Here is a 22538-nt window from a genome sequence, read left to right as displayed (position 1 = left end):
CTTCCTATTAGCAATAATACAGCAAGTGTTTAGCACTAGCCTTGCTATTACAAAATCCAAAATGAAATCATATACCTTATAATTCACTCAGAGTCTCTCTGTAAAAGGCTTCTGCCACTCTCTACCCCAAATAAAACCTCCTCGCTAAGATACTTCAGTGTACTCTGGAGATTTATTTTAAAAAGATTTGGACTCAGACACCAGAAAAATGGTGAAATCTGTACTCTCTTAGATAAGTTTTGAACACCTTTTCGTCAATCCAAGCTATCCAGGTTACTTTATATTCTCATCAGTAAATAAGTCAAATGGCCTACAACAATGTTTGTTGATATCAGGAAGCCTACATGTTCTCTGTATTGAATCAATTTCACTTAAAAAAAAAACACGTAGAAATTCACAAATGTTGAAAAACCTTGAAAAAAAAGGGGCTTAAATTTACTGATCTTAATTCATCTTATTTTGAATCTGGATTTTAATTGCACAATTATGTATAAATTGTGGAAATGAAATGCAGATATAACGTGTACTGACTGGTATCAAAAAGAATTCTTTGTGAAAAATGATTCATTACAAATGTACACCATTCAGAATGTAGAGATCATTTCTCTTTTGCCTAATTCTAATTCAGATTAATTCTATATCTATTATTTTTCAATAAAGCTCTAACTATGAAGAATTTTTCAGCCATAAGCATCTTTACATTTTATTCTACATAAAGGACAAAAACAACTTAAATCACTAATGCAGTAGCATGAAAGTTACAATCTCAACTTCTCAAACTACATTTAATTACATCCAAAACTTGCTATTTAAACAAAAGAAAGCTTGTATAGGATTTGATGTTATTGTCACATGTACAAAAGGTACAGTGAAAAGTTTTGTTTTGTGCGTAATACAGGCAGAGCATACCATACCAAGTACATAAGGGTACCAGGACACAGCGAGGGATACAATGTTAGGCTGAAAAGAAGCTGCACAGACAGCAAGATCTACATTATATTTAAAATTTAAGAGGTCCATTCATAAGTCTAATAAACAATGGGGAAGAAGTTGTCCTTGAAACAATTCATACTTGTATACAAAGGTTTATATCTTCTGCCTGTTGGAAGAGGGTAGAAGAGAATATAACTGGGGTGGGAGGAGACTTTGATTGCTTTCCTGAGGCAGTGGGAAGTATAGATTGAGTCAATGGTTGGAAGGGCTGGTTTGCACGATGGACTGGGGTGTGTTCACAACGCTCTATAGCTTCCTGTGGTCTTTGGAACAGCAATTGCCAAACCACAATATGATGCATTCAGATATAGATGCACTAAAGAAAACATTCTGAAAATCCTTATGGACAAGAAATTTTCCTTAGCCTCCTGGGGAAAGCACAGATGTTGTACTTTCTTGACTATTGCACTGAAATGTGATTTTTACACGCGCTTGAAACGTAAAAGTTGAAAACTCTCCAGGCATACCCAGTCTAGTGAATAAACAGAACAAATTATGTCTGCACGGAGTTAGCTTTTAATTAAACACAACCATCATGTAGTTATTGGGCAAAAATGCTGAAAGAATACCTCCAGAATTCCAAAAATGGACAAAGTAATGAATTTGAAAGATGTCTAGGTGTAAATGGCAACAAGACAACACTTGATCAAACATGAAAATATGTCCTAGCAAAAGTGAAGACATTAAAGAAGGGGTGAAAATACTCCACAAGTGTATTCATGTCTATTATTTAGCATGATGATGCTGTTCTCAGTGACTCACTATCTCAGATCAGCATATCACTTGAGGGCTCTACCCATATATCACTATCCTTGTCCTTCTGGATGGAAGTGATTGTGGGCTTGGAAAGTGCTATCTAAGGATACGTGGTGAGTTTCTGCAGTGCATCTTGTAGGTAGTACACACTGCAGCTACTGAGCATCAGTTGTGGCAGGAATGGATTTTTGAAGATGTGGTGTCAATCAAACAGACTGCTTTGTCCTGGATGGTGTCAAGTGTTGTTGGAACCACATTCATCCAAGCAAGTGAAGACTACTCTATGATACTTTTGACTTGTGCCTTGTAGAGGGTGAACAGGCTTTTGCAAAGGGAAAGCAGGGGTGGGGGGGGGGGGGGGTGTCAGGAGGCAAGATTCTCGTTGCAGTATCACTAGCCTTCAATCTACACTTATAGCTTTAGCAAGTTGAGTTTCTGATTAATGTTGACAGTGGGGAATTCAGTGATGGCAACACCAAAGGGGTGATGGTTAGATTCTATCTTGTTGAAAATGTTTATAAACTGGCACTTGTGTGATGTGAATGCTATTGGCCTCTTGTCAGCTGAAGCCTGGATAGCATCAGATTTTGTTGCATTTGAGCATGGACTGCTTCAGTAACTGAGGTGTCACAAATGGTGCTTCAGCATTTCTGAAGAAGGGTCCCAACTCAAAACATCCGTTTTCCTGCTCCTCTGATGCTGCCTGGCCTGCTGTGTTCCTCCAGCTCCACAATGTGTTCTCTCTAATGTGTGTTATAAAGTTGTGTTAAAATACATTGCAGACACACAGCAAAGGATGCTGTGTTACTCTTGAGATGAGGGCATTCAGTCACTGAAAACTAAAGATTCAAGACAATTTAATATTCTAATAATGATATAATTAGACTTCAAAAATACAAATAAAAGAAAAGTCAATAATTTATAAATGTTTCTTGTTATAAGCATCTTTAGGCCCAGATGCTCTCAACTTCAGGAATCAATTACAAAAGTAAAGATCATTCTGTTAAAACCGGGTTTGGTCAGGAATATATAATCAAATTTAACATAAATTTATACGGAGATAACAAGGTGTAGAGCTGGATGAACACAGCAGGCTAAGCAGCATCAGAGGGGCAGGAAAGCTGACGTTTTGTGCCTAGACCCTTCTTCAGAAGACCTGATTTTCTGAAGAAGGGTCTAGGCCCAAAACGTCAGCTTTCCTGCATCTCTGGTTCTGCTTGGCCTGCTATGTTCATCCAGCTCTATACCTTGTTATCTCAGATTTTCCAGCATCTGCAATTCCTACTATCTCTGAAATAAATTTATACAACACATTTTAGAACAAAATCTTCCACTTACCATGTCTTTTCTTTGATGACAAATGAACATATTAACAATCACCTCCCATCCTCATCTCACTTTCTTGATGAGAAAAGGCTTCAAAGCATTTTAACAGAAAGTGAACTGTGCTTATGTACTTTTTTTTATAAAACACAGAGCTACACAGAAAGAAAGAAAGAATTACCTGGAAGAAAATAAAGTATTGAGACTTCCAATGTATCTATCTCTAGAGACGTTCAACACAATGCAGAGTCCTCATCAACATTACTAAAAATAAACACACTTTGAAACAAAACAAAGACTAGAAAGCTTCTCCATTTAGCATTTTTTAAATGTTCTGTTGCTGTGAATTGCCCTCTCTTTTTCTCCCACGTGTACATCACATTGGCAGGTGTCACTTTTTGACTTGCAAAATTTTCATGCTGGACAGTCACTTTCAAGGCAAAAAAAAACTCTGCGGCAAAAAAAACCTGTCACAATATTTTTCATTTCTTAAAAAGTGCAAGATTATTTTAAATGCAGTGTTTGGAAAAGGCAAGATTTTATTTTCTAAATATGAAATATGAATGTATTATTCCAAATAACATTCACTCTGTTATGTTATAACACAAATATTTACAAAGGTGTAGTCACATATTCCTAAAATTTTTGATAAAGTATTTTTAAAATCATATCTTCTCTCACATTGCCCTGCAGGATGGAATTTTTTTCAATAATTAAGAATTCTGTCTTAATTAGGCCAAGTGAGGAATTAAATTAAATCCGACTGTATGTGGTTGGATGTAGAATATTTTTCTATAGGGAAGAAAGCCATATGCATGGGACCCAAGGTGTAGAGCTGGATGAACACAGCAGGCCAAGCCGCATCAGAGGAGCAGAAGGCTAACATTCGGACCTAGACCCTTTCTTCAGAAAAAAATTTTTGCTGTGTTCACCCAACTTCACACTTTGTTATCTTGAATTCTCCAGCATCGGCAGTTCCCATTACCTCTGATCGCAAATTCACTTGGCTGTCAGCATTTGTGGCAAAAAGCAGAGTTACCATCTCATGTCTACAAACTCTCCATCAGAGCTGGTAACAGCTAGGAAAAAGTGGTATTTATGGCAAAGAGTGTGCATGCGCGTGTGTGTGTCGGAACCAGGGTGTACAAGAGGGAACAGCCCCTCCAGAATGTTGACATTGAACTAAAGAAACCTGTGGATTTTAATTTTGAAATTTTCTATTGACCCAGTGGTCTCAACCTTTTGGGGAAGACACTTCCAAATGTCCATGACTTTTTGTGTAGAATAAATGCTTCGTAATTTCAACTTTAAAGTGGAAATTTTGATAATGGAACAGAACTAGAAATAGAGCCCCTGAGACCTGACAAGCAATTGTATATCTCCATCATCAGATTGAGGATTTCAAGAACTGAGGGGGGAAATGTTTATGAGGAGGCAAATTCAAATTCAGGGTCAAGAAAAGACCAATAAAAGAGAGGGAAAGAACAATAGGATTAAAGAAAGAGGAAAAATATGAACTAAAAAGTAATTTAAACTTAATTTTATTTTGGAATAAACAAGAATAAAAACCTGAAGGGATGAAGCTTCATACTTGTTCATTTAAAATTCCAGGGAGATTCTTATAACAGAGGCTGGAAGAGTGCCGCATCACTAGTTCAATTAATCCACAAGTGGCAACATAAGATAGTTATCTAGATGACCTTATCCATTTCAGGTTTTAAACAAATATTCACAAAACAGGTTTCTCATGGAAATAAGTTTTCAACTGTCAAAGGAAAAATTCCATAAATATGCAATAATTAGTTAACATACAGCGCAGGAATATAGAAGATTAAATACTTATCCTCCAACACACACACACACACACACACACACACACACACACACACACCCCCTCCTTCCCTGAAGAAGGTGTTATCTGGAGAAGAAAATAAAAAGGTTATTCAAGAAGAATGAAAAATTCAGGACAGGTCTGGTCAGCACTATTCATGCAAGATTGTGACAGAACTCTTGTATACAGTGTACTCCGGAAATGCAACCTGGAAACGTTTAAGAACAGGAGGTTTTTTTAAAAATTGCGGAAATGAGAGTCATCAGGTGGGTAGCTTGTTATTAGCGGCTTTCTTTCCAACTCAGTTACTTTCAAGCAGGTTTCCCTTCAACTAAACCAGATACAAGTAGAACATGCCAGTCACTTCAAAATCGCCCAGCAGGCGGTTGTCCCTAGTCATGTTAATTTGTTTCTAATTCATGCGTGGAATGTGGGCATCACCAAGTGGACCAGCATTTGTTACCCTTTTCTTCTCATTGGCCTTGAGAAGGTAGTGGTCAGCTGCCTTGTTGAACCTCTGCAATTCATGTACCGCAGGTAGACCCAGAGTACCATCAGGGACAGAGTTCTAGGAATTTGACCCAGTGACAGCAAATTCTAGAAAGTCTTGGTACACAAAATCTCCAATGTCCACAATTAACTTTCAATGATCGACTGAAAGAAACCACTTCAGATCTTTCCACGAAACATGAATTAAATTCATTTTCTACAATCCTTCAAAACTTAAGTCCCTAAGCAATATTAAATATAAATCAGGGCATGGAGTATAAAAGTTGGCATGTCATGATGCAGCTATATTAGATTTAGTCAGGCCTCAGTTGAAATGTTATGTGCAGTACTGCTTGCCACACTACAAGGAGGATGTGGATGCCCTGAAAAGGGTGCAAAAAAGAGGTTTACCAGGATGTTGCCTGGATTAGAATATATTAGCTGTAAAGGCAAGGTTGCACAAATTTGGATTATTTGCAGTAAAGAGTTGGAGGCTGAGGGGTGATTCGATAGGAGTATATAAAATTAGGAGGCTAGGATAGGTGGACAGTCATAGAACAGTACAGCACTGGAACAGGCCCTTCAGCCCACTATGACTGTACCAACCATGATGCTTTTCTAAGCTATTCCCATCTGCTTGTACATGCTCAATATCCAGCTATTCCCTGCCTGTTCAGGTGTTTGTCTAAATGCTTCTTAAGCTTTGCTAACAGATCTGCTTCTACCACCTCCTATGGCAGCTGGTTATAGGCACCTAAAACCCTCTGGTGTAGAAAACAAAATTTCCTCACACACATCCTTCAAATTTTCCGCTGCTCACCTTAAACCTGAGCCTTCTTAATACTTGACAGTACTGCTCATTTCTTTAAAATAAAGTCCATTCATAACAATATCAATTTTTTGAAAGATATTTAAAAAGACATTTTCCATTGTATGTTCCATTCCTTTAAAAATGTATCAACCATACAAATACAGTAACTTGTCTTATAATGCATATCAAATTTTAAGGCAGACAGAAAAAGATGCCATTTTTGCAAAAACACAATTGTCACTACATATCCTAGACAACATTTTAACTTGTGCTTTTAACCTCACGTCTTCCTTCACCTGAATTTGCTGTGGCATCTGCATATGAACTATCTTTCATGATTCCTACAGTAACTTACAGCTCAGTATATTTCAAGAAATATGAAATTAAACTTGTGAATATTGAAGATAAGAGAGTGATAACCCTTGATATCAAGCTTGCATTCGACCTAGTGTGGCATCAAGGAGAGCTAGGAAAACTGGCATCAATGGGTATCAGCGGTTGGAGTCATACCTGACACATAGGAACATGGTTATAGTTTTTAAGAGGTCAATTATCTGAGCTCCAGCACATTTCTGCAGGAGTTCCTCAGGATAGTGTCCTAGGTCCAACCATCTTCAGCTGCTTCATCAATGACCTTCCCTCCATCATACAGTCAGGGGTGGGCGTGTTCACCGAAGAATACACAATGTTCAGCACCAGTTGCAACTCCTCTGTCCATGTTCAAGCACAAGATCGGGACAATATCCAGGCATGGGCTGGCAAGTAGCAAGTAACATTTGTGCTACACAAATGTCAGTCTATGGTCATCACCAATAAGACAGAGGATCTAACCAATGCCCCTTAAATCTCCCACTATCAACATCCTGGGTGTTATCACTGACAAGAACCTCAATTGTGCTTACCACATAAACACAGTGGCTACAAGAGCAGATCAGAGGCTAGCAATACTGCTGCAAGTAACTCATCTCCTGACTCCTCAGTGCCAGTCCACCATCTATAAGGCACACAAGTCAGGAGTATGATGGAATACTTCCAACTTGCTGAATGTGTGCAGCTCCAACAACACTCAAGAAATTTGACACCATCCAGTACAAAGCAGCCCACTTGATTGGCACTACAAGCATCCACTCCCTCCACCACCAACAATGTATACTATCCACAAAATGTACTGCAGAAATTCACCGAAGATCCTCAGACAGCATCTTCCAAACCCACGACCATTTTCACGTAGATGGACAAGGGTAGCAGATATATGGGATCACCATCACAACCTTCAAGTGCCTCTCCAAATCACTCAACATCCTGACTTGGAAATATATCGCCATTCCTTCACTGTTGCTGGGTCAAAATTCTGGAATTCCACTGCCCCAATCACATTATGGGTCAACCCACAGTAGGTGGACTGCAGCAGTTGAAAAAGGCAGCTCACCACCACCTTTAAGGGCAACTAGAGATGGGCAATAAATGCTGGCCAGCCAGTGACCTACTTCCCACAAAAAAATTTTAAAAAAAGGCAAGTCAGTAACTAGCAGACAACGCCAAACAAGTTAATCTTCTGAATATCATTTAATATTAATAGCATGACAATCAAATGACATATGCCTAATCATACCTATGTTAAATGACTGAAGGCTGTCAATGAACTAGTAAGCAAAACACCACAGTGGTTACAGTGCAAGTACAGATCGAAACACCCCAGGTTTACAAAATTTAGTGAGGCAGCTACTCTCATTCGGAGGATGACTGGAACGATTAAAAGAATGGACATCAAAAATCTTGTTTAATTCAACGGCCTCTATTAAAAAAAGGCACAAATGCCACAGCAGAAAATGTACAGATGGCAGGGAATTTGCAGCAACTAGCTTTCATGTAATTGATGGCATTTTATACAAATTTCAATCTGCACAGTGACGAAATTCATTTAGGACTGCTGTTTGATGTTTTAAAGTCCCATTTGAATGATTATTCATAAAAATCAAAACAACAAACGTACGATTTAATCAGGCACAATTCACATCACTGTTAGAGTCCACTAAATCAAAATGGATTGTTCTGTTTGTGTTGGACCTTGTGACTGATGAGTAGATTTGAACTTTTGCTATCCAATTCTGTTATGCATGATGTAGAATATCTCTGTCCCCTAAAACAGAGTTCTTTAAAGACGCTCATTAAAAATCTTTGATCAAGCTTTTGGTCATCTATCTTTATGTCTCCCTATGTGCTTGATGCCATACTTTTTTAAAATATAAACGGCCAAAGAGCCTTAGAAAGTTTTATTATGTTAAATGTGTTAAATTAATAAAACATTGTAGCAGACAGCTCAGAATAAAAGTGAACGCCTCATGACATTCCAATTCATTCTTGTTCAGAACTAGTATGCCACAGTATTCAGCACATCTACACCAAAGCATTATATAGCAGCTCAGGACAAGGAGCAATTCTACTCCAGCCTTGACCAATCTCTCTCATGGATCTCTGCAGTGGACAAACTAATTGTCGTCAGTGACTTCAAAGCCAGAGTCAGCAAAATTGCAAACATTTGGGGCAACGTAAACCAGAAAGAGGGAATAGGGAATCAAAACTCTAACAGCACCCTTCTCCTAACCAACTGCCATGAATGCAACCTCCTCATCACCAACACACTGTATTTGTCCCTTCTGGCAGAACAAGACAACATGCAGCACCTGCGCTCCAAAACACTGGTGCCTCCTCAGCTACATCATCATCATCAGAGCGAGGGATCAGAAAAACATCATGACAGAAGCCAATAACTGCTGGTCAGACCACTGCCTGATCCAAGCCAGGATCTAAATAAATATAGCCTCACCGCAGGAGAGGCTACAGAAGGAGTGCCACAAAAAGGTCAACATTGACGCACCCAAAGATCTGGAAAGCAAAGCCATGTAAAGTCACCCTTACAACCTCATACAGTTAGCTCCTCTCCACAAACCGAGCACCCATCAGTGACACCTAGTCACAGGATATCAACAGCCTCTGGTCCACCCCCAAGACTGTCACCATCAATGCCTGCGAAAACTCGGTCAGCCATTCAACCAGAAAACACCAAGACCAGTTTGATGTGCATGATCAGGAGATCCAAGAACTATGAAGCTGGAAGTGTATGGCATTTCTGGGTGTAAAACAACAACTGCACTCAGAAGAGAAAAGGCAGATCTACAGGCAATTGAAGGCCAAGGTCCAACAACAAGCCTGTGACTAAAGAACAGGTGGTGGGTGAAGAAAGCAGGCCAACTGGAGGCCCAATGAATGGCCAAGAACTATGATATGCACAAACAGCTCGTCCTGTAGCTGCACACTCTTGTCTGCCGTATCTGAAAGGAGAAGGGCATGCCAGGAAAGCTCGGAGATGCCAGAGTCGTGAGCATTTTCATAAAAGGGTGCAAGTCCAACTGTGGTAACTACAGGGGAATCTCCCTGTTGTCGACTGTTGAAAGATTCATTGCCAAGGTCCTCCTCAACCGTCTCCTCAACCGTCAATCATGGAGGGGCACAAACGGATATGATTATTACCACATGACAGCTGCAGGAGAAATGCAGAGAAAAGAACCTACCCTTGTACAGGGCCTTCGACATTTGACAATCGAAGTATCATGGAGTATCCTCTTCCACTTTGGCTGCGCCATAAAGTTTGTCACCATCCTTTGCTTGTTCCATGATGACATGGAAGAATTAGAAATGACAAATGGCTCCACCAGTGACCCATTCCTGTTTGGCCCCATGTCAACAGGTCTGAATTATTGCCCCAACACTGTTCTCTACCTCGCTGCAATCATGCAGCTCACTGCCAACAAGCTTCTCCTGAAGTGATGCTAACTTACAGAACCTGCCAAATTCAACCTCCACTGCCTTCAAGCTAAAACCAAACTCACCCCAACCAGTGTCATCAAGGAACTAGAGTATGTGAAATCTCAGAGGATGTACTCCGCACCTTCATGGACACATATGAGAGCATAGGTCTCACCCCAAACATTCACAAGACAAAGGTCCTCTGACAACCTGACCCTGGCATTGTGCAACGAATCCAAATCATCAAGATCCACTGAGAAGCCTCAGAGAACATTGACCACTTTCAATACCTTGTCAATCAAAACAGCTTTTCAAAGAAATCCAGCACTACTTCCAGAGTGCTAGCGCAGCCTTTGGCTGCCTCAGGAAAAGGTTGTTCAAGGACAACAGCATCAGATCTGATACCAAGGTCTATAGCACTGGTTTATGGTTTATAGCACTGCGGTAGTTATGGCCCTCCCATAAGGCACTGAGATGTGGACTATCCATAAACACCTCAAGGCACTAGAGTAGTACCATCAGCAGTGCCTGTGCAAGATCCTGTGAATCCACTGGGAAGAAAGATGCACCAACAGCAGTATCCTCAACCAGGCCAACATCTACAGTATTGAGGCACTGACTACCCTTGAGTGACGTTGGGCTGGGCACGTCGTCCACATAACTGACGTGAGACACCCCAAACAGGTGCTCTACTCCCAACTACAAAGCGGCAGGTGAGCCCCAGGTGGATACAGAAAGCGCTCCAGTGATCCCCCAAGGCCTTGCTGGTGAAGTACTGCATTTCCACAGACACATGGGAATCACTGGTCCAAGACTGTCCAAAGGAGCATCCAGGAAGGCGTTGAGCACCTCGAGACTTGCTGTTGGAAAAAAGTGGAAGCTAGACAAAAACAGCAAACGAGTGGCCTGCCACACCAAAGCCACACCAACCCCCTTCCCACGACCACCTTCTGCCCCAAGGGTAACAGAGCCTGCAGTAGCCATATTAGTCTGTACAGCCACCTATGGACACACACTGAGAGTGGAAGAGATTCGCCATTGTCTGCGAGGAACCACCAATGATAAAATAAGGATGCTCCCAATCAAGCGAGAGGATAACATTCTTTTATCATTGAATCATATCATCCCTGCAATGTGGAAACAGGCCCTTCAGCTTAACAAGTCCACACTGACCCTTGGAACATCCCACCCAACACCATCTCTTTATAACCCACTTAAGCTGCGCATCCCTGAACACTACAAACAATTTAGCATGGCCAATCCACCTAGCCTGCACATCTTTGGACCGTGGGAGGAAACCGGAGCACCTAGGGGAAACCCACGCAGACCTAGGGAGAATGTGCAAACTCCACACAGACAGTCGCCCAAGGCTGGAATTAAACCAAAGTCCCTGGTGCTGTGACGCAAAAGTGCTAACCATTGAGCCACCCCTTTCTCAGAGGATCATAAATACTCGGAACTAATTTCCAGTGGGCAAGGCAAGCTGCATCACAGAGTTTGTTCAAGGCTGAGTTGGTCAAATCTTTGATTTATAAGGGAGACAAGCTTTCAGAGACATGTAGGCAAGTGAAATAGAGACCACAAGCAGATCAGCCACAATCTTATTGGGTGAAAGGCTAAATAGCTAACATGGTTTTTTTTTAAATCATGTGACGTAACACAGACTAAATAACCTAATATTTCAAGTCAACTTTTCTTCCCTCAAAATTTTGTGTACTATTTTGTTTACTGCTACTGAATAAGTCAGCCAGCCAGTTATATACCTATTGACTAATTCATAGACCAAAGTATATATTTTTAATAAATAAATTACACCTATTTTTACACACTTTTCTCGGAAGCTTCAGGGAGGCGTTATTTTGTCACTTGGGAGTTCAAGTGCACCAGTTCCTGAAACAACTTACTTTAAAAATTCCATTCAACATCAGCATGTTGGTCATTTGCAGACATTATGTACTGTAATGGATTTTTTTTTTATTTCCCCTCAGGTTATTTATATTAAATATTTTAAAATTCACAGTAATCACATCATTCACAATTCTGTTGATGAACATTTTAAATCTCATGAGTCACTTTACTAGATGGCACGTTCACTACAACCCTTTATTGCTTCATGTATTCTAATTTAGAACTGGCATAACGAGTATGCACTTGGATATAACAATCCATAGTCAAGGCTGTTTTATTCTGAATCCATCCTGATCCCATTACATAAGATGGATCAAGAGCTAAAAACAAAATTGGAAGGTTCAACAAATCTGGTTGTAAGCAATAAGCTTTCTTCCATGTTTATAATGTCACTGTACACTTTCTCAGAGATCAAGCACTAGTTTAAATCAAACCTATTTCGATTTTTAACCAATGTCACTGTGGGAGACAAATTTCAGTGAGATATTTCAAATGTGTAGATTCGCCCAGAGACATATAATGACATTCCATTTAGCTTATTCTAGTTTCGCGTATGCAAATCATCTGGCTCAAAAAAGTATTTTTTAAAGTGTAACTGACTTGAAACATGTAGATGACATGATAAGCACGAACGAAATTCTTGAATTTATCTTTGATCAGGAAGATCTTGCTCAGCAGGTGTGAAGCCCTAGTTAAAACATTGCCATTTCATTCAAAGCCAGGAAAAGTTTGTAGTATGAATAATAAATTATATCAAAGCTCTGCTGCAATAAGGATCATTGCATTTCACATAGACAACGCAAACGCTTTGACCCCAATATTTTTAGTTTTATTCAAATTACAAGCTACTGGACAGAGTCAAATCCATTTTGAAGTGTAATTTTGTCTCGCACAAACCTACTTATTTACGTGAAAAATCGAAACGGATGATCAAGTAAAACTGAAGCTTATTTACACATCCTGAACATGGGCGGGCAGGTGTGAGTATGTCTGGTAGGACTCCCTAGAGTTAACACTGGTTGTCTTTAACTAGTTAGTTACCTTCTTCGCTGCTCCTCTCTTGGCAGGCTGCGGTGGTGGGGCTGGGGCAGAGGCTGCGGTTTCGAGTCGGCACACAATCTCTACAGAACGAATGGAGACAGGGCAGCAATCTGGGCTGGCGATTTGTAAACTCCAATTTGCAAACCAGGCAGGTCTTGAACAGATCACATTCGCCTTCAGTAGAGTTACTCTTCCATTCATTGCCTGCTTCATTGCTGATAACGCAATCTGCGACACTTCGGTCCATATTTCCTCTGCTTTCAAAGCAAATGTTTGACCTTTTTCACCACCCCCTACGCGCAGTTGGAGGATCCCTGGATGGCAGTGATGTGAAGTACTGCTCTTTTAAATGACATCATTCCCCGAAAGAAAAAGAAAACAAGCCAGATCGTAAAAAAAAACATCGCGAAGATAAAGGCTTCACGGTACAGTAAAGCTCATTCTGTCACTGCGTATTCAAGGTCTCAATAAAATCGCCTTGCAAGCGTCATGTCAGCTACTGGGACTGGTTGAAATGTGAATGACGTATTCGATTGGTAATCGGCAAATGAACTGCAGCTCAGTAAATAACAATTAAAGCACACAAGTGCCGTCAGGCTTGTAAAGTCTAAGGGGCAAACTGTAACATTTGTTATGACGTGATCAACAAATGACACTGCCAAGAATAAAACTGTCTTTATTTTTGTATTTTTAAATATTGGCCCCATGAACTATTGTGAATGTTACATAAGTGTGTAGGGTTAATGCTGAGGAGTGCATTAATCACCATCCGATATGATTATGTGACATTGCCTGGGATAAGGGAACGGCTTTGATATTTCCCACATCTATTTGTCAAGAAAGGTGCCGACCCGAAACGTCAACTTTTCTACTCCTGCGATGCTGCCTGGCCTGCTGTGTTTCTCCAGCTCCACACTGTTATCATTTCACTTGTTTTCATGCAATAAACAATGTAGCGTTTCAGATAACAGACTCCCACAGGCTTTTCTCTGCCATACCAGATCAAACAGGCCCTGTAGACGCTTATCAGCAAAGAAGATGGTGGCAGCAAATCTACCTAATGGATTTTACACCACAACTAATTGTGGTAAGAATTCAACACAAAACAGTAAATAAAAGTTCATTAAAATAAAACAAAAACAAATATTTGTTTATGACTGGGAAATAGAATAATTCACTTTCTATATTTTCTGCTTCAATTGTTTGAGAGAATTTTCTTCAGAACACCAGGATTTTGATAATGTACTTCTGAGATATGGGAAATGCAGCTGTCAACTTGTCCACAACAATCTTCAACAACTATCTGTGTGACATTGCCCAGATAATCAACACAAATGAAACAGATTAAGAGATAAACATTGTCCAGGGCTCTAAGGATAACATGCCTGCTGTAGTTATCCAAGAATATATTGCTAGATGCATGCTGTTTTAGATCCCCCAGTTCTTCTATATCTTACAGAAAGGAAACATGTCATTGGACCTTCAGTAGAATCATAGAATCCCTACAGTAGAGATTGCAAATGGTGTAGCAATAATGTCAATGGCCTGGATTTTGCTGGGGCAAAGGCAGCAAAATTGTAAGTAATCGCTAAAATTACACCACTGAAAACAAAAACAACTTTGGAAGTCCAGACATAGAATCAAGCAGTAATCCAGAAGTCACTGTTCATTAGTCTCAGCTCATCCCTAAGCATGTGCTGTGGTGGTTCTACACACTACTATCTCTCACATAATCACAAATTGTTGAGACCTTACATTCCATTATCATTAGTTATATTGCAAAAACCCTGGAAAATGTTTCAGCTGAGGTGGGTAGGGTTGGGGTTAGGGTTTTAATGGGTATACCTTGATTTTACCATCATACTAACTTTAGAGTGATCATGTCTAACAAATCTGAAGGAACATTTTAAGGGGTCACTAGGTGTGTGGATGAGAGTAATGCAGTTGAGACCATAGACCATGAGAAATAGCAACAAGTAAAGGCCATTTGCTCTGGCGCTCAATTGGATCATAGCTGATCCAACATTCTTCATATCCACCTTCATGCACTTTTTCCTGTAAACCTTGATCTTCCTTCTGATCAAGGTGTAGCTATCACAGTCTTAAATGTACACAGCTCTCTAAGGCAAGGAGATCAAAAAACTCATGACCCTCTGAGAGAAGAAATTCTCCACATGTCGGTCTCAAATTGCCAACCTTTTTTTCTGAGACTATGCCCTCTGGTCCTTGACTCTCCCAAGAGGAGAACTATCCTCTCAGCATTTACCCTGCCAAGGTCTTTAAGAATCTTATATGTTGCAAGAAATTACCTACCATTCTTCAAAACTCCAATGAGCAAGTCCCAACCCGTTTAGCCTTTGAGCCTATTTCATAAGAAATAGAAACAGGAGTAGCTTGTTTTGCCATTCAATAGGATCATGGCTGGTCTAACACACTCCTCATGTCCATTTTTCTGCCCCTTCTCCATAACGATTAATTTCTCTTCCAATCAAGAATCTAACTACCCTAGCCTTAAATACCCACAAGGAACATTTTTCCAACTCTTAAGACAAATCCTGTATACCAGGGATCACCCCTCTCTGAACTGCCCCCAATGATATCTTTCCTGAAATAAGGATACCAAAACTGCTCATAGTATGCCAGCTGTGGGTCTCAGCAGCACCTTGTATAGTTGCGGTAAGGGCCTTGAAATAAGGGCCTACATTCCATTAGTTTTCCTGACTACCTGCTCAACCTCTCTGTTAGCTTTCTATGTTTCATGCACAAGTATCCCCAAGTTAATTTATGTTGCAGCTTTCTACACTTTTTCTCCATTTTGTTTCTTTGTTCTCCCTTTCAAAATGAACAGCTTCACATTTGCCCACATTTTACTCCATTTGCCAACTTTTTGCCAATTGATCTACATAAACTTCAGTATAGGTTTTGACAAAGTCTTGCATGGCAGACTGATTAAGAATCCAAAAGCCCATGAGATCCAGGGTAATGTGGCAAATTGGATCCAAAATTGGCTTAAGTGCCAACAAGTGGAGGGCAATAGTCAAAGAGTGTCTGCTGAGTGAAAGCTTGTTTCCCGTGGCATATCACAGGGTTCACTGCTTAGGTCCCTTGTTGTTTGTTGCATACATTACAGATCTAGTCAATGTAGAAGGTATGATCAGTAAGTTTGTAAATGACATAAAAATTGGTGGTGTGATAAATAACAAGGAGGAAAGACATAAACTACAGGATGACATAAGTGAGCTGAATACTAGCAAGAGTATTTGATTCTGAAAAGTAAGACTTGATACATTTGGGAGTGCATGTTGAATGGTAGGACACCAGGAAGTACAGAGGATCAGAGGTGCATGCCCATAGATCTTTGAAGGCAGCAGAACAGATAGACCAGGTAGTTAACAATGCATATGGGATACTTGCTTTTATTGGTCCACATAGTGAATACAAGAACAAGGAGACTATGATGGAGCTGTTCATAATATTGGCTAGGCGACAGCTGGGGTACTCTGTGCAGTTTTGTTCACCATACTACAGAAAGATGTGACAGAAAAATAAAACAAATATCTGCTGGAGTTCTGAAACAAACATAAACAGAAATTGCTGGAGAAAATCAGGTCTGGCAGCATCTGAGGAAAGAACTCTGAGTCCTGAAGAAGGGTCACTGAACTTGAAAAATTAACTCTGTTTTCTCTTCAGACATGTGACCAGAACTGCAGATTTTCTCCAGGAATTTCTGATTTTGTCCATTTTCTAGCAAAGATGTGATTACACTAGACAGTATGCAGAAGAGATTCACCAGAATATTGCCTGAACTGGAGTGATTCAGCTATGAAAAGACAAGATATGGTGAGTTGTTTTTTGACAGCAAAGAAGTCTGAGACTGGATGTAATTGAGGTGTACAAAATTATAAGTAAATAGGGAGAAACTTTTCTCCTTAGTAAAGGGGTCAATAATGAGGGACCACAGTTTTAAGTAAGGAGCAGGAGGTTTAGAAGGAATTTCAGGTAATGTTTTGTTTTCTGGGTGGGGGTGGGTATCTGGAACTCACAGCCAAAAGGTTGTAGAGGTGAGAACCCTCAAGACATTAAAGGACCGTTTGGAATGGCACTTGAAATGCCATAGCATACAAGGCAATAGGCCAGCTGCTGGTAAATGGGATTAGAATAGATAGCTGATAATCCTTTCTCTGGTTTGACTAATATAATCTTCCATCATCATCTTAAACTTTATGATCCAATGAGCACTGTCCCCTAAAAATTCCTCCACTGTCACTTGATCTCCTTCATTCCCAAGGACCAGGTCAGCAATGCTTCCTTTCTTCATGGACTGGAAACATTTTGCTGTAGGAAATTCTCCTGAACGCAATCCAAGAACACTTGTCCCTCAGTGCCCCTTACATTAATTACCTGTAATAAGACTGGAATAGTGATGAAGTCCTCTGATTATAACTGTTCTAGGATGTTTACAACTTTTTGTAATTTGCTGGCCGATTTGCTCCTCTGTCTCCTTCCTACTAGTTGATGGTCTATGGATCACACCAAGCAGTGTAATTGCACCCTTTTTTTTTAGCTGTAGCAAAACTGACTCTGTCCTTGAACATGGTGTAGAGCTGGATAAACACAGCAGGCCAAGTGGCATCAGAAGAGCAGGAATGCTGACGTTTTGGGCCTAGTCAAGAAGGGTCCAGGCCCAAAACATCAGCCTTCGTGCTCCTCTGATGCTGCTTGGCCTGCTGTGTTCATCCAGCTCTACACCTTGTTATCTCAGATTCTCCAGCATCTGCAGCTCCTACTATCTCTGTCCTTGAACACTCTGAATCATCCTCTTTCTCCAGTATTGCAATGTTCTCCTTATCCAAAAATGTCACCTCAACTTCATTTTTTATCTATAATTTATAAACACTTTGTGCCAGGAATTTTTAACACCCAGCAAAAACAAAGTTGCTGGAAAAGCTCAGCAGGTCTGGCAGCATCCTCAGAAGGGTCACCAGACCTGAAACATTAACTGTTTTCTCCACCACAGATGCCACCAGACCTGAGCTTTTCTAGCAACTTTGTTTTTGTCCCTGATTTACAGCACTCAAAGTTCTTTTGGTTTTTATTCTTAACACCCAGACTAGTCCTTCCTTAAACCAGGACTATGCTACCCCTACAACATCATAATCCCACAAAGCAATCTGTGCTTGCAACTCCCCAATCTTATTAACCACACTCTGTGCAATTACAGAGATGCAGTCCGATTTAGACTTGATTACTTTCTGCCTTACTCCAACCCCACCTATTAATTTGTTTTCCCTAATTTAGTGCTATCTGCATCTCTCAGTACTTTGTGCACCCTGGGATTACTTTCTAATATTCTCCCATGATTCCCATGCCTCTGCTAATTTAGCTTAAGTGTTCCTCAGCAGCATTAGCAAAACACCGTGCAGGGAACTGGGTCTTGATTCTGTTCAGCTGCAACCCATCCAGCTTGAACAGGTGCCATCTCCAACAGACCAGCCCCAGTGTTTCAGTAATTTATAGCCCTCCCTCCTGCACCATCTTTCCAGCCATACATCCATCTAAATTCCTATCTCTGTACTTAATTACAAGTGGCACTAGGAGCATTACAGAAATTACTACTTTAGAGGATCTGTTTGCTAATTTTCAACCTAGATGTCTAAATTCCAATTGCAGAACTACATCCCACTCCCTACCTTTGTCATGAGTAAGAATTTGACTTCAGCTATTCCCTTTCACCAGTACAATGTCTGGCAGCCTCTCTCTGGGACATTTTTGAGCCTACTAGCAAGGAGACAAAAGCAATACTAGAGTTACATTGATGGCCACAGAACACCTGTCCATTCCTCAAACAAAAGAATCCCCTTTCAATATATCGCTGTAATTTTTCCTCCTTCCCCTCCTTTCGTGCGAAGGGCCTGGTTCTTGCTACACTCCTACAAGAATCCATCACCCTACTTAATATCCAGAACTGAATACTAGTTAGTAAACAGGACAACAAAGTGTGGAGCTGGATGAACACAGCAGGCCAAGCAGCATCTCAGGAGCACAAAAGCTGACGTTTTGAGCCTAGACCCTTCAACGGGGAGGGAACTGGAATAAATAGGGAGAGAGGGGGAGGCAGACCGAAGATGGAGAGAAAACAAGATAGGTAGAGAGGAGAGTATAGGTGAGGGGATAGGTCAGTGCAGGGAAGATGGACAGGGCAAGGAGGCAGGATGAGGTGGTAGGTAGGAAATGGAGGTGCGGCTTGAGGTGGGAGGAAGGGATAGGTGAGAGGAAGAACAGGTTAGGGAAGCAGAGACAGGCTGGGCTGGTTTTGGGATGCAGTGGGGGGAGGGGACGAGCTGGGCTGGTTTTGGGGTGCAGTGGGGGGAGGGGAAGAACTGGGCTGGTTTTGGGATGCAATGGGGGAAGGGGAGATTTTGAAGCTTGTGAAGTCCACATTGATACCATTGGGCTGCAGGGCTCCCAAGCGGAATACGAGTTGCTGTTCCTGCAACCTTTGGGTGGCATCATTGTGGCACTGCAGGAGGCCCATGATGGACATGCCATCTGAGGAATGGGAGGGGGAGTTGAAATGGAGACTGAGAGGTCCAGGAAGGTGAGGGACGTGTTGGAGATGGCCCAGGTGAACTTGAGGTTGGGGTGGAAGGTGTTGGTAAAGTGGATGAACTGTTCAAGCTCCTCTGGGGAGCAAGACGCAGCGCCGATACAGTCTATTTTTCCATCCCCACCCTTGTCTGCCTTCCGGAGAGACCACTCTCTCCACGACTCCCTTATCCACTCCACACTCTCCTCCAACCCCACCACACCCGGCACCTTCCCCTGCAACCGCAGGAAGTGCTACACTTGCCACCACACTTCCTCCCTCACCCCCATCCCAGGCCCCAAGGTGACCTTCCATATCAAGATGTTCACCTGCACATCTGCCAATGTGGTATATTGTATCCATTGCACCCGGTGTGGCTTCCTCGACATTGGGGAAACCAAGCGGAGGCTTGGGGACCGCTTTGCAGAACACCTCCGCTCGGTTTGCAACAAACAACTGCACCTCCCAGTCGCGAACCATTTCAACTCCCTCTCCCATTCCTCAGACGACATGTCCATCATGGGCCTCCTGCAGTGCCACAATGATGCCACCCGAAGGTTGCAGGAACAGCAACTCATATTCCGCTTGGGAACCCTGCAGCACAATGGTATCAATGTGGTCTTCACAAGCTTCAAAATCTCCCCTTCCCCCACTGCATCCCAAAACCAGCCCAGTTCTTCCCCTCCCCCCACTGCATCACAAAACCAGCCCAGCTCGTCCCCTCCCCCCACTGCATCCCAAAACCAGCCCAGCCTGTCTCTGCTTCCCTAACCTGTTCTTCCTCTCACCCATCCCTTCCTCCCACCTCAAGCCGCACCTCCATTTCCTACCTACCACCTCATCCTGCCTCCTTGACCTGTCCATCTTCCCTGCACTGACCTATCCCCTCCCTACCTCCTCACCTATACTCTCCTCTCTACCTATCTTGTTTTCTCTCCATCTTCGGTCCGCCTCCCCCTCTCTCCCTATTTATTCCAGTTCCCTCTCCGTTGAAGGGTCTAGGCTCAAAACGTCAGCTTTTGTGCTCCTGAGATGCTGCTTGGCCTGCTGTGTTCATCCAGCTCCACACTTTGTTGTCCTGTTTACTAACTAGTATTCAGTTCTGGATATTAAGTAGGGCGATGGATTCTTGTAGGAGTGTACTGCTTCACTGCTTCACCTGCTTCAGTCCATATGGAAAATGAGCTGAGTGGCCTCCTCTACAGTGGAGAGATGAAATGCAGACTGGGTAACCACGTTGTAGAACACCTACATTCTATCTGCAAAAATGACCCTGTGCTTCCAGTTGCCTGCCACTTCAACACACTATCAGGTTCCGGAGCCAAAATCTCTGGCTTGGGCTTGCCGCAGTGTTCCAGCAAAGCTCCGTGCAAGCTGGAAGAACAGCATCTTATTTTCCGCTTGGGGACCCTGCAGCCTTCAGGACTCAATATCAAGTTCAATAATTTTAGGGCCTGAGCATTTTTTTTTTCCATGCCCTTCCCCCAATCTCCCCACATACTAGGCTTTGTCATCACATGGGCTGCTACCACAATCAACCCGTTGTCAGCTATTAATGGTCCCCATTAGAATCTGCGCAACTGTTTTCTCTCTCTTGGCCCCATTTCCACCTATTGTTTACTACTGCACTGCACCCCCCACCACCTGTAATCATTCACATACATACCAAAATTTTTCTACGATCTTTTCTGTCGAAGGACCACTGAACTTGAAAGGTTGACTCTGCTTTCTCTTCACAAATACTGCCAGACTTGCTGAATTTCTCCAACAATTTCTGGTTTTGTGTTGGGCTTCTAACATCTATAGCTCTTTGACATTTTTTTAACTGTGTGAGTTGGTGTGCTTTTAATAGATTTTGGCGGATATCCCAGCCTTAGAAATTCAAAGTGTAGTCAAGGAATAAGGGGAAAAGTCAGAGTTGAACTAGGCGAAGTTAGGAGAAGATGGAAATTGAAAGAAAACTGATGAATTTTTCCCTGTTTCAGATGAGAGCCGGAAGTAGCACCGAAGACATCAACAATGTATTGGAGGAAGAATTGTACGTGGGTCCCAAATATGACTGGAACAAGGAATGTTCCACATGCCCCATAGAGATGCATGCATAGTTGGGATCCGATGGCCACACCTCTGACTTGGAGAAAATGAGGTGCATTAAAGGAGAGGTGGTTCAAAGTGATAACAAGATCAGCCAAGCGAACAAGGGTGGTGTGGATGGAGACTGTGCAGGTTTCTCTTCAAGGAAGATGTAGAGAGACAGATCATCCTGATGGGGGCGTGTGGATATGTAGAGGGATTGCATATTCCTGATGAAGAGGAGGTAGCTAGGGTCTAAAAGCTGGAAATTATGAAACTGACATAAAATGTCAGTTGTGAAGAATCACAAATGTCAAGTGGGTACAGATTGAACAAGGGAGAGAAAATAATCAAGGTAGGAAGAAGTAAATTCAGAGGGGCAGGAGCAGGCTGAAATGGTGGATTGGCCAGGGCAGTCCTATTTGTGGATGCTGGTTTTAGAACCACCCACCATCACTCCCTAAAGCAACACGAATAAATTGGAAGAATCAGCCCTTGATATTTTTTTCAATAATGGAAACGTGAAGAAAAATAATATTACCATTCTTACATAATGGAGGCAATGGGCAGCTATAGAAATCCTTTCGAATCCTCTGTTCGATGATAGCTTTACGTAATCTCACACAATCAAAAGCAGTTGGCAGTCTTATTTCTGAAATACTGAAGAATTGCCCTTATTGCAGCAATTATGCATCAAACAAATGTGATAAAGCTAATGAGCAGGTTGCAATGAACAATACTGGCCTCCAAAACTAAGACAAATAAAATTAATGGAACAAGCAACTAACATTTGTTATCAAAGAAAGTGCACTGAAAGCTTTGAAAAACAACCTTGGCCTTAAAAACACAGATCCTGGTAGCCACAGCTAATTTAACATAGCCCATCCTCAAATTTATATTTATTTTCTTGTTACCTTTAT

General features: G+C 41.6%; 1 protein-coding gene across 4 annotated transcripts in view; it reads right to left on the bottom strand.

The window, feature by feature from the left end:
- The window catches only part of trim66 (tripartite motif containing 66), a 239686-nt gene that overhangs the window by 184525 nt on the left and 32623 nt on the right, over positions 1-22538 (bottom strand). For 3 of the 4 annotated variants that reach the window (XM_048545257.2, XM_048545258.2, XM_048545259.2), the window contains exon 1: positions 12960-13462. The exons of the other annotated variant lie outside the window; for it this stretch is intronic. In XM_048545257.2, coding sequence (XP_048401214.2) covers positions 12960-13206 — 247 coding nt within the window. In that variant the 5' untranslated portion in view covers positions 13207-13462. Of the gene's footprint in view, positions 1-12959; positions 13463-22538 lie in introns of those variants that run through there. 4 annotated transcript variants of the gene reach the window in all.

This window comes from Stegostoma tigrinum, chromosome 17 (genome assembly GCF_030684315.1).
Source record: "Stegostoma tigrinum isolate sSteTig4 chromosome 17, sSteTig4.hap1, whole genome shotgun sequence".
NCBI classification, from domain to species: Eukaryota; Metazoa; Chordata; class Chondrichthyes; order Orectolobiformes; family Stegostomatidae; genus Stegostoma; species Stegostoma tigrinum.
This window is presented reverse-complemented; position numbering and strand designations above follow the sequence as displayed.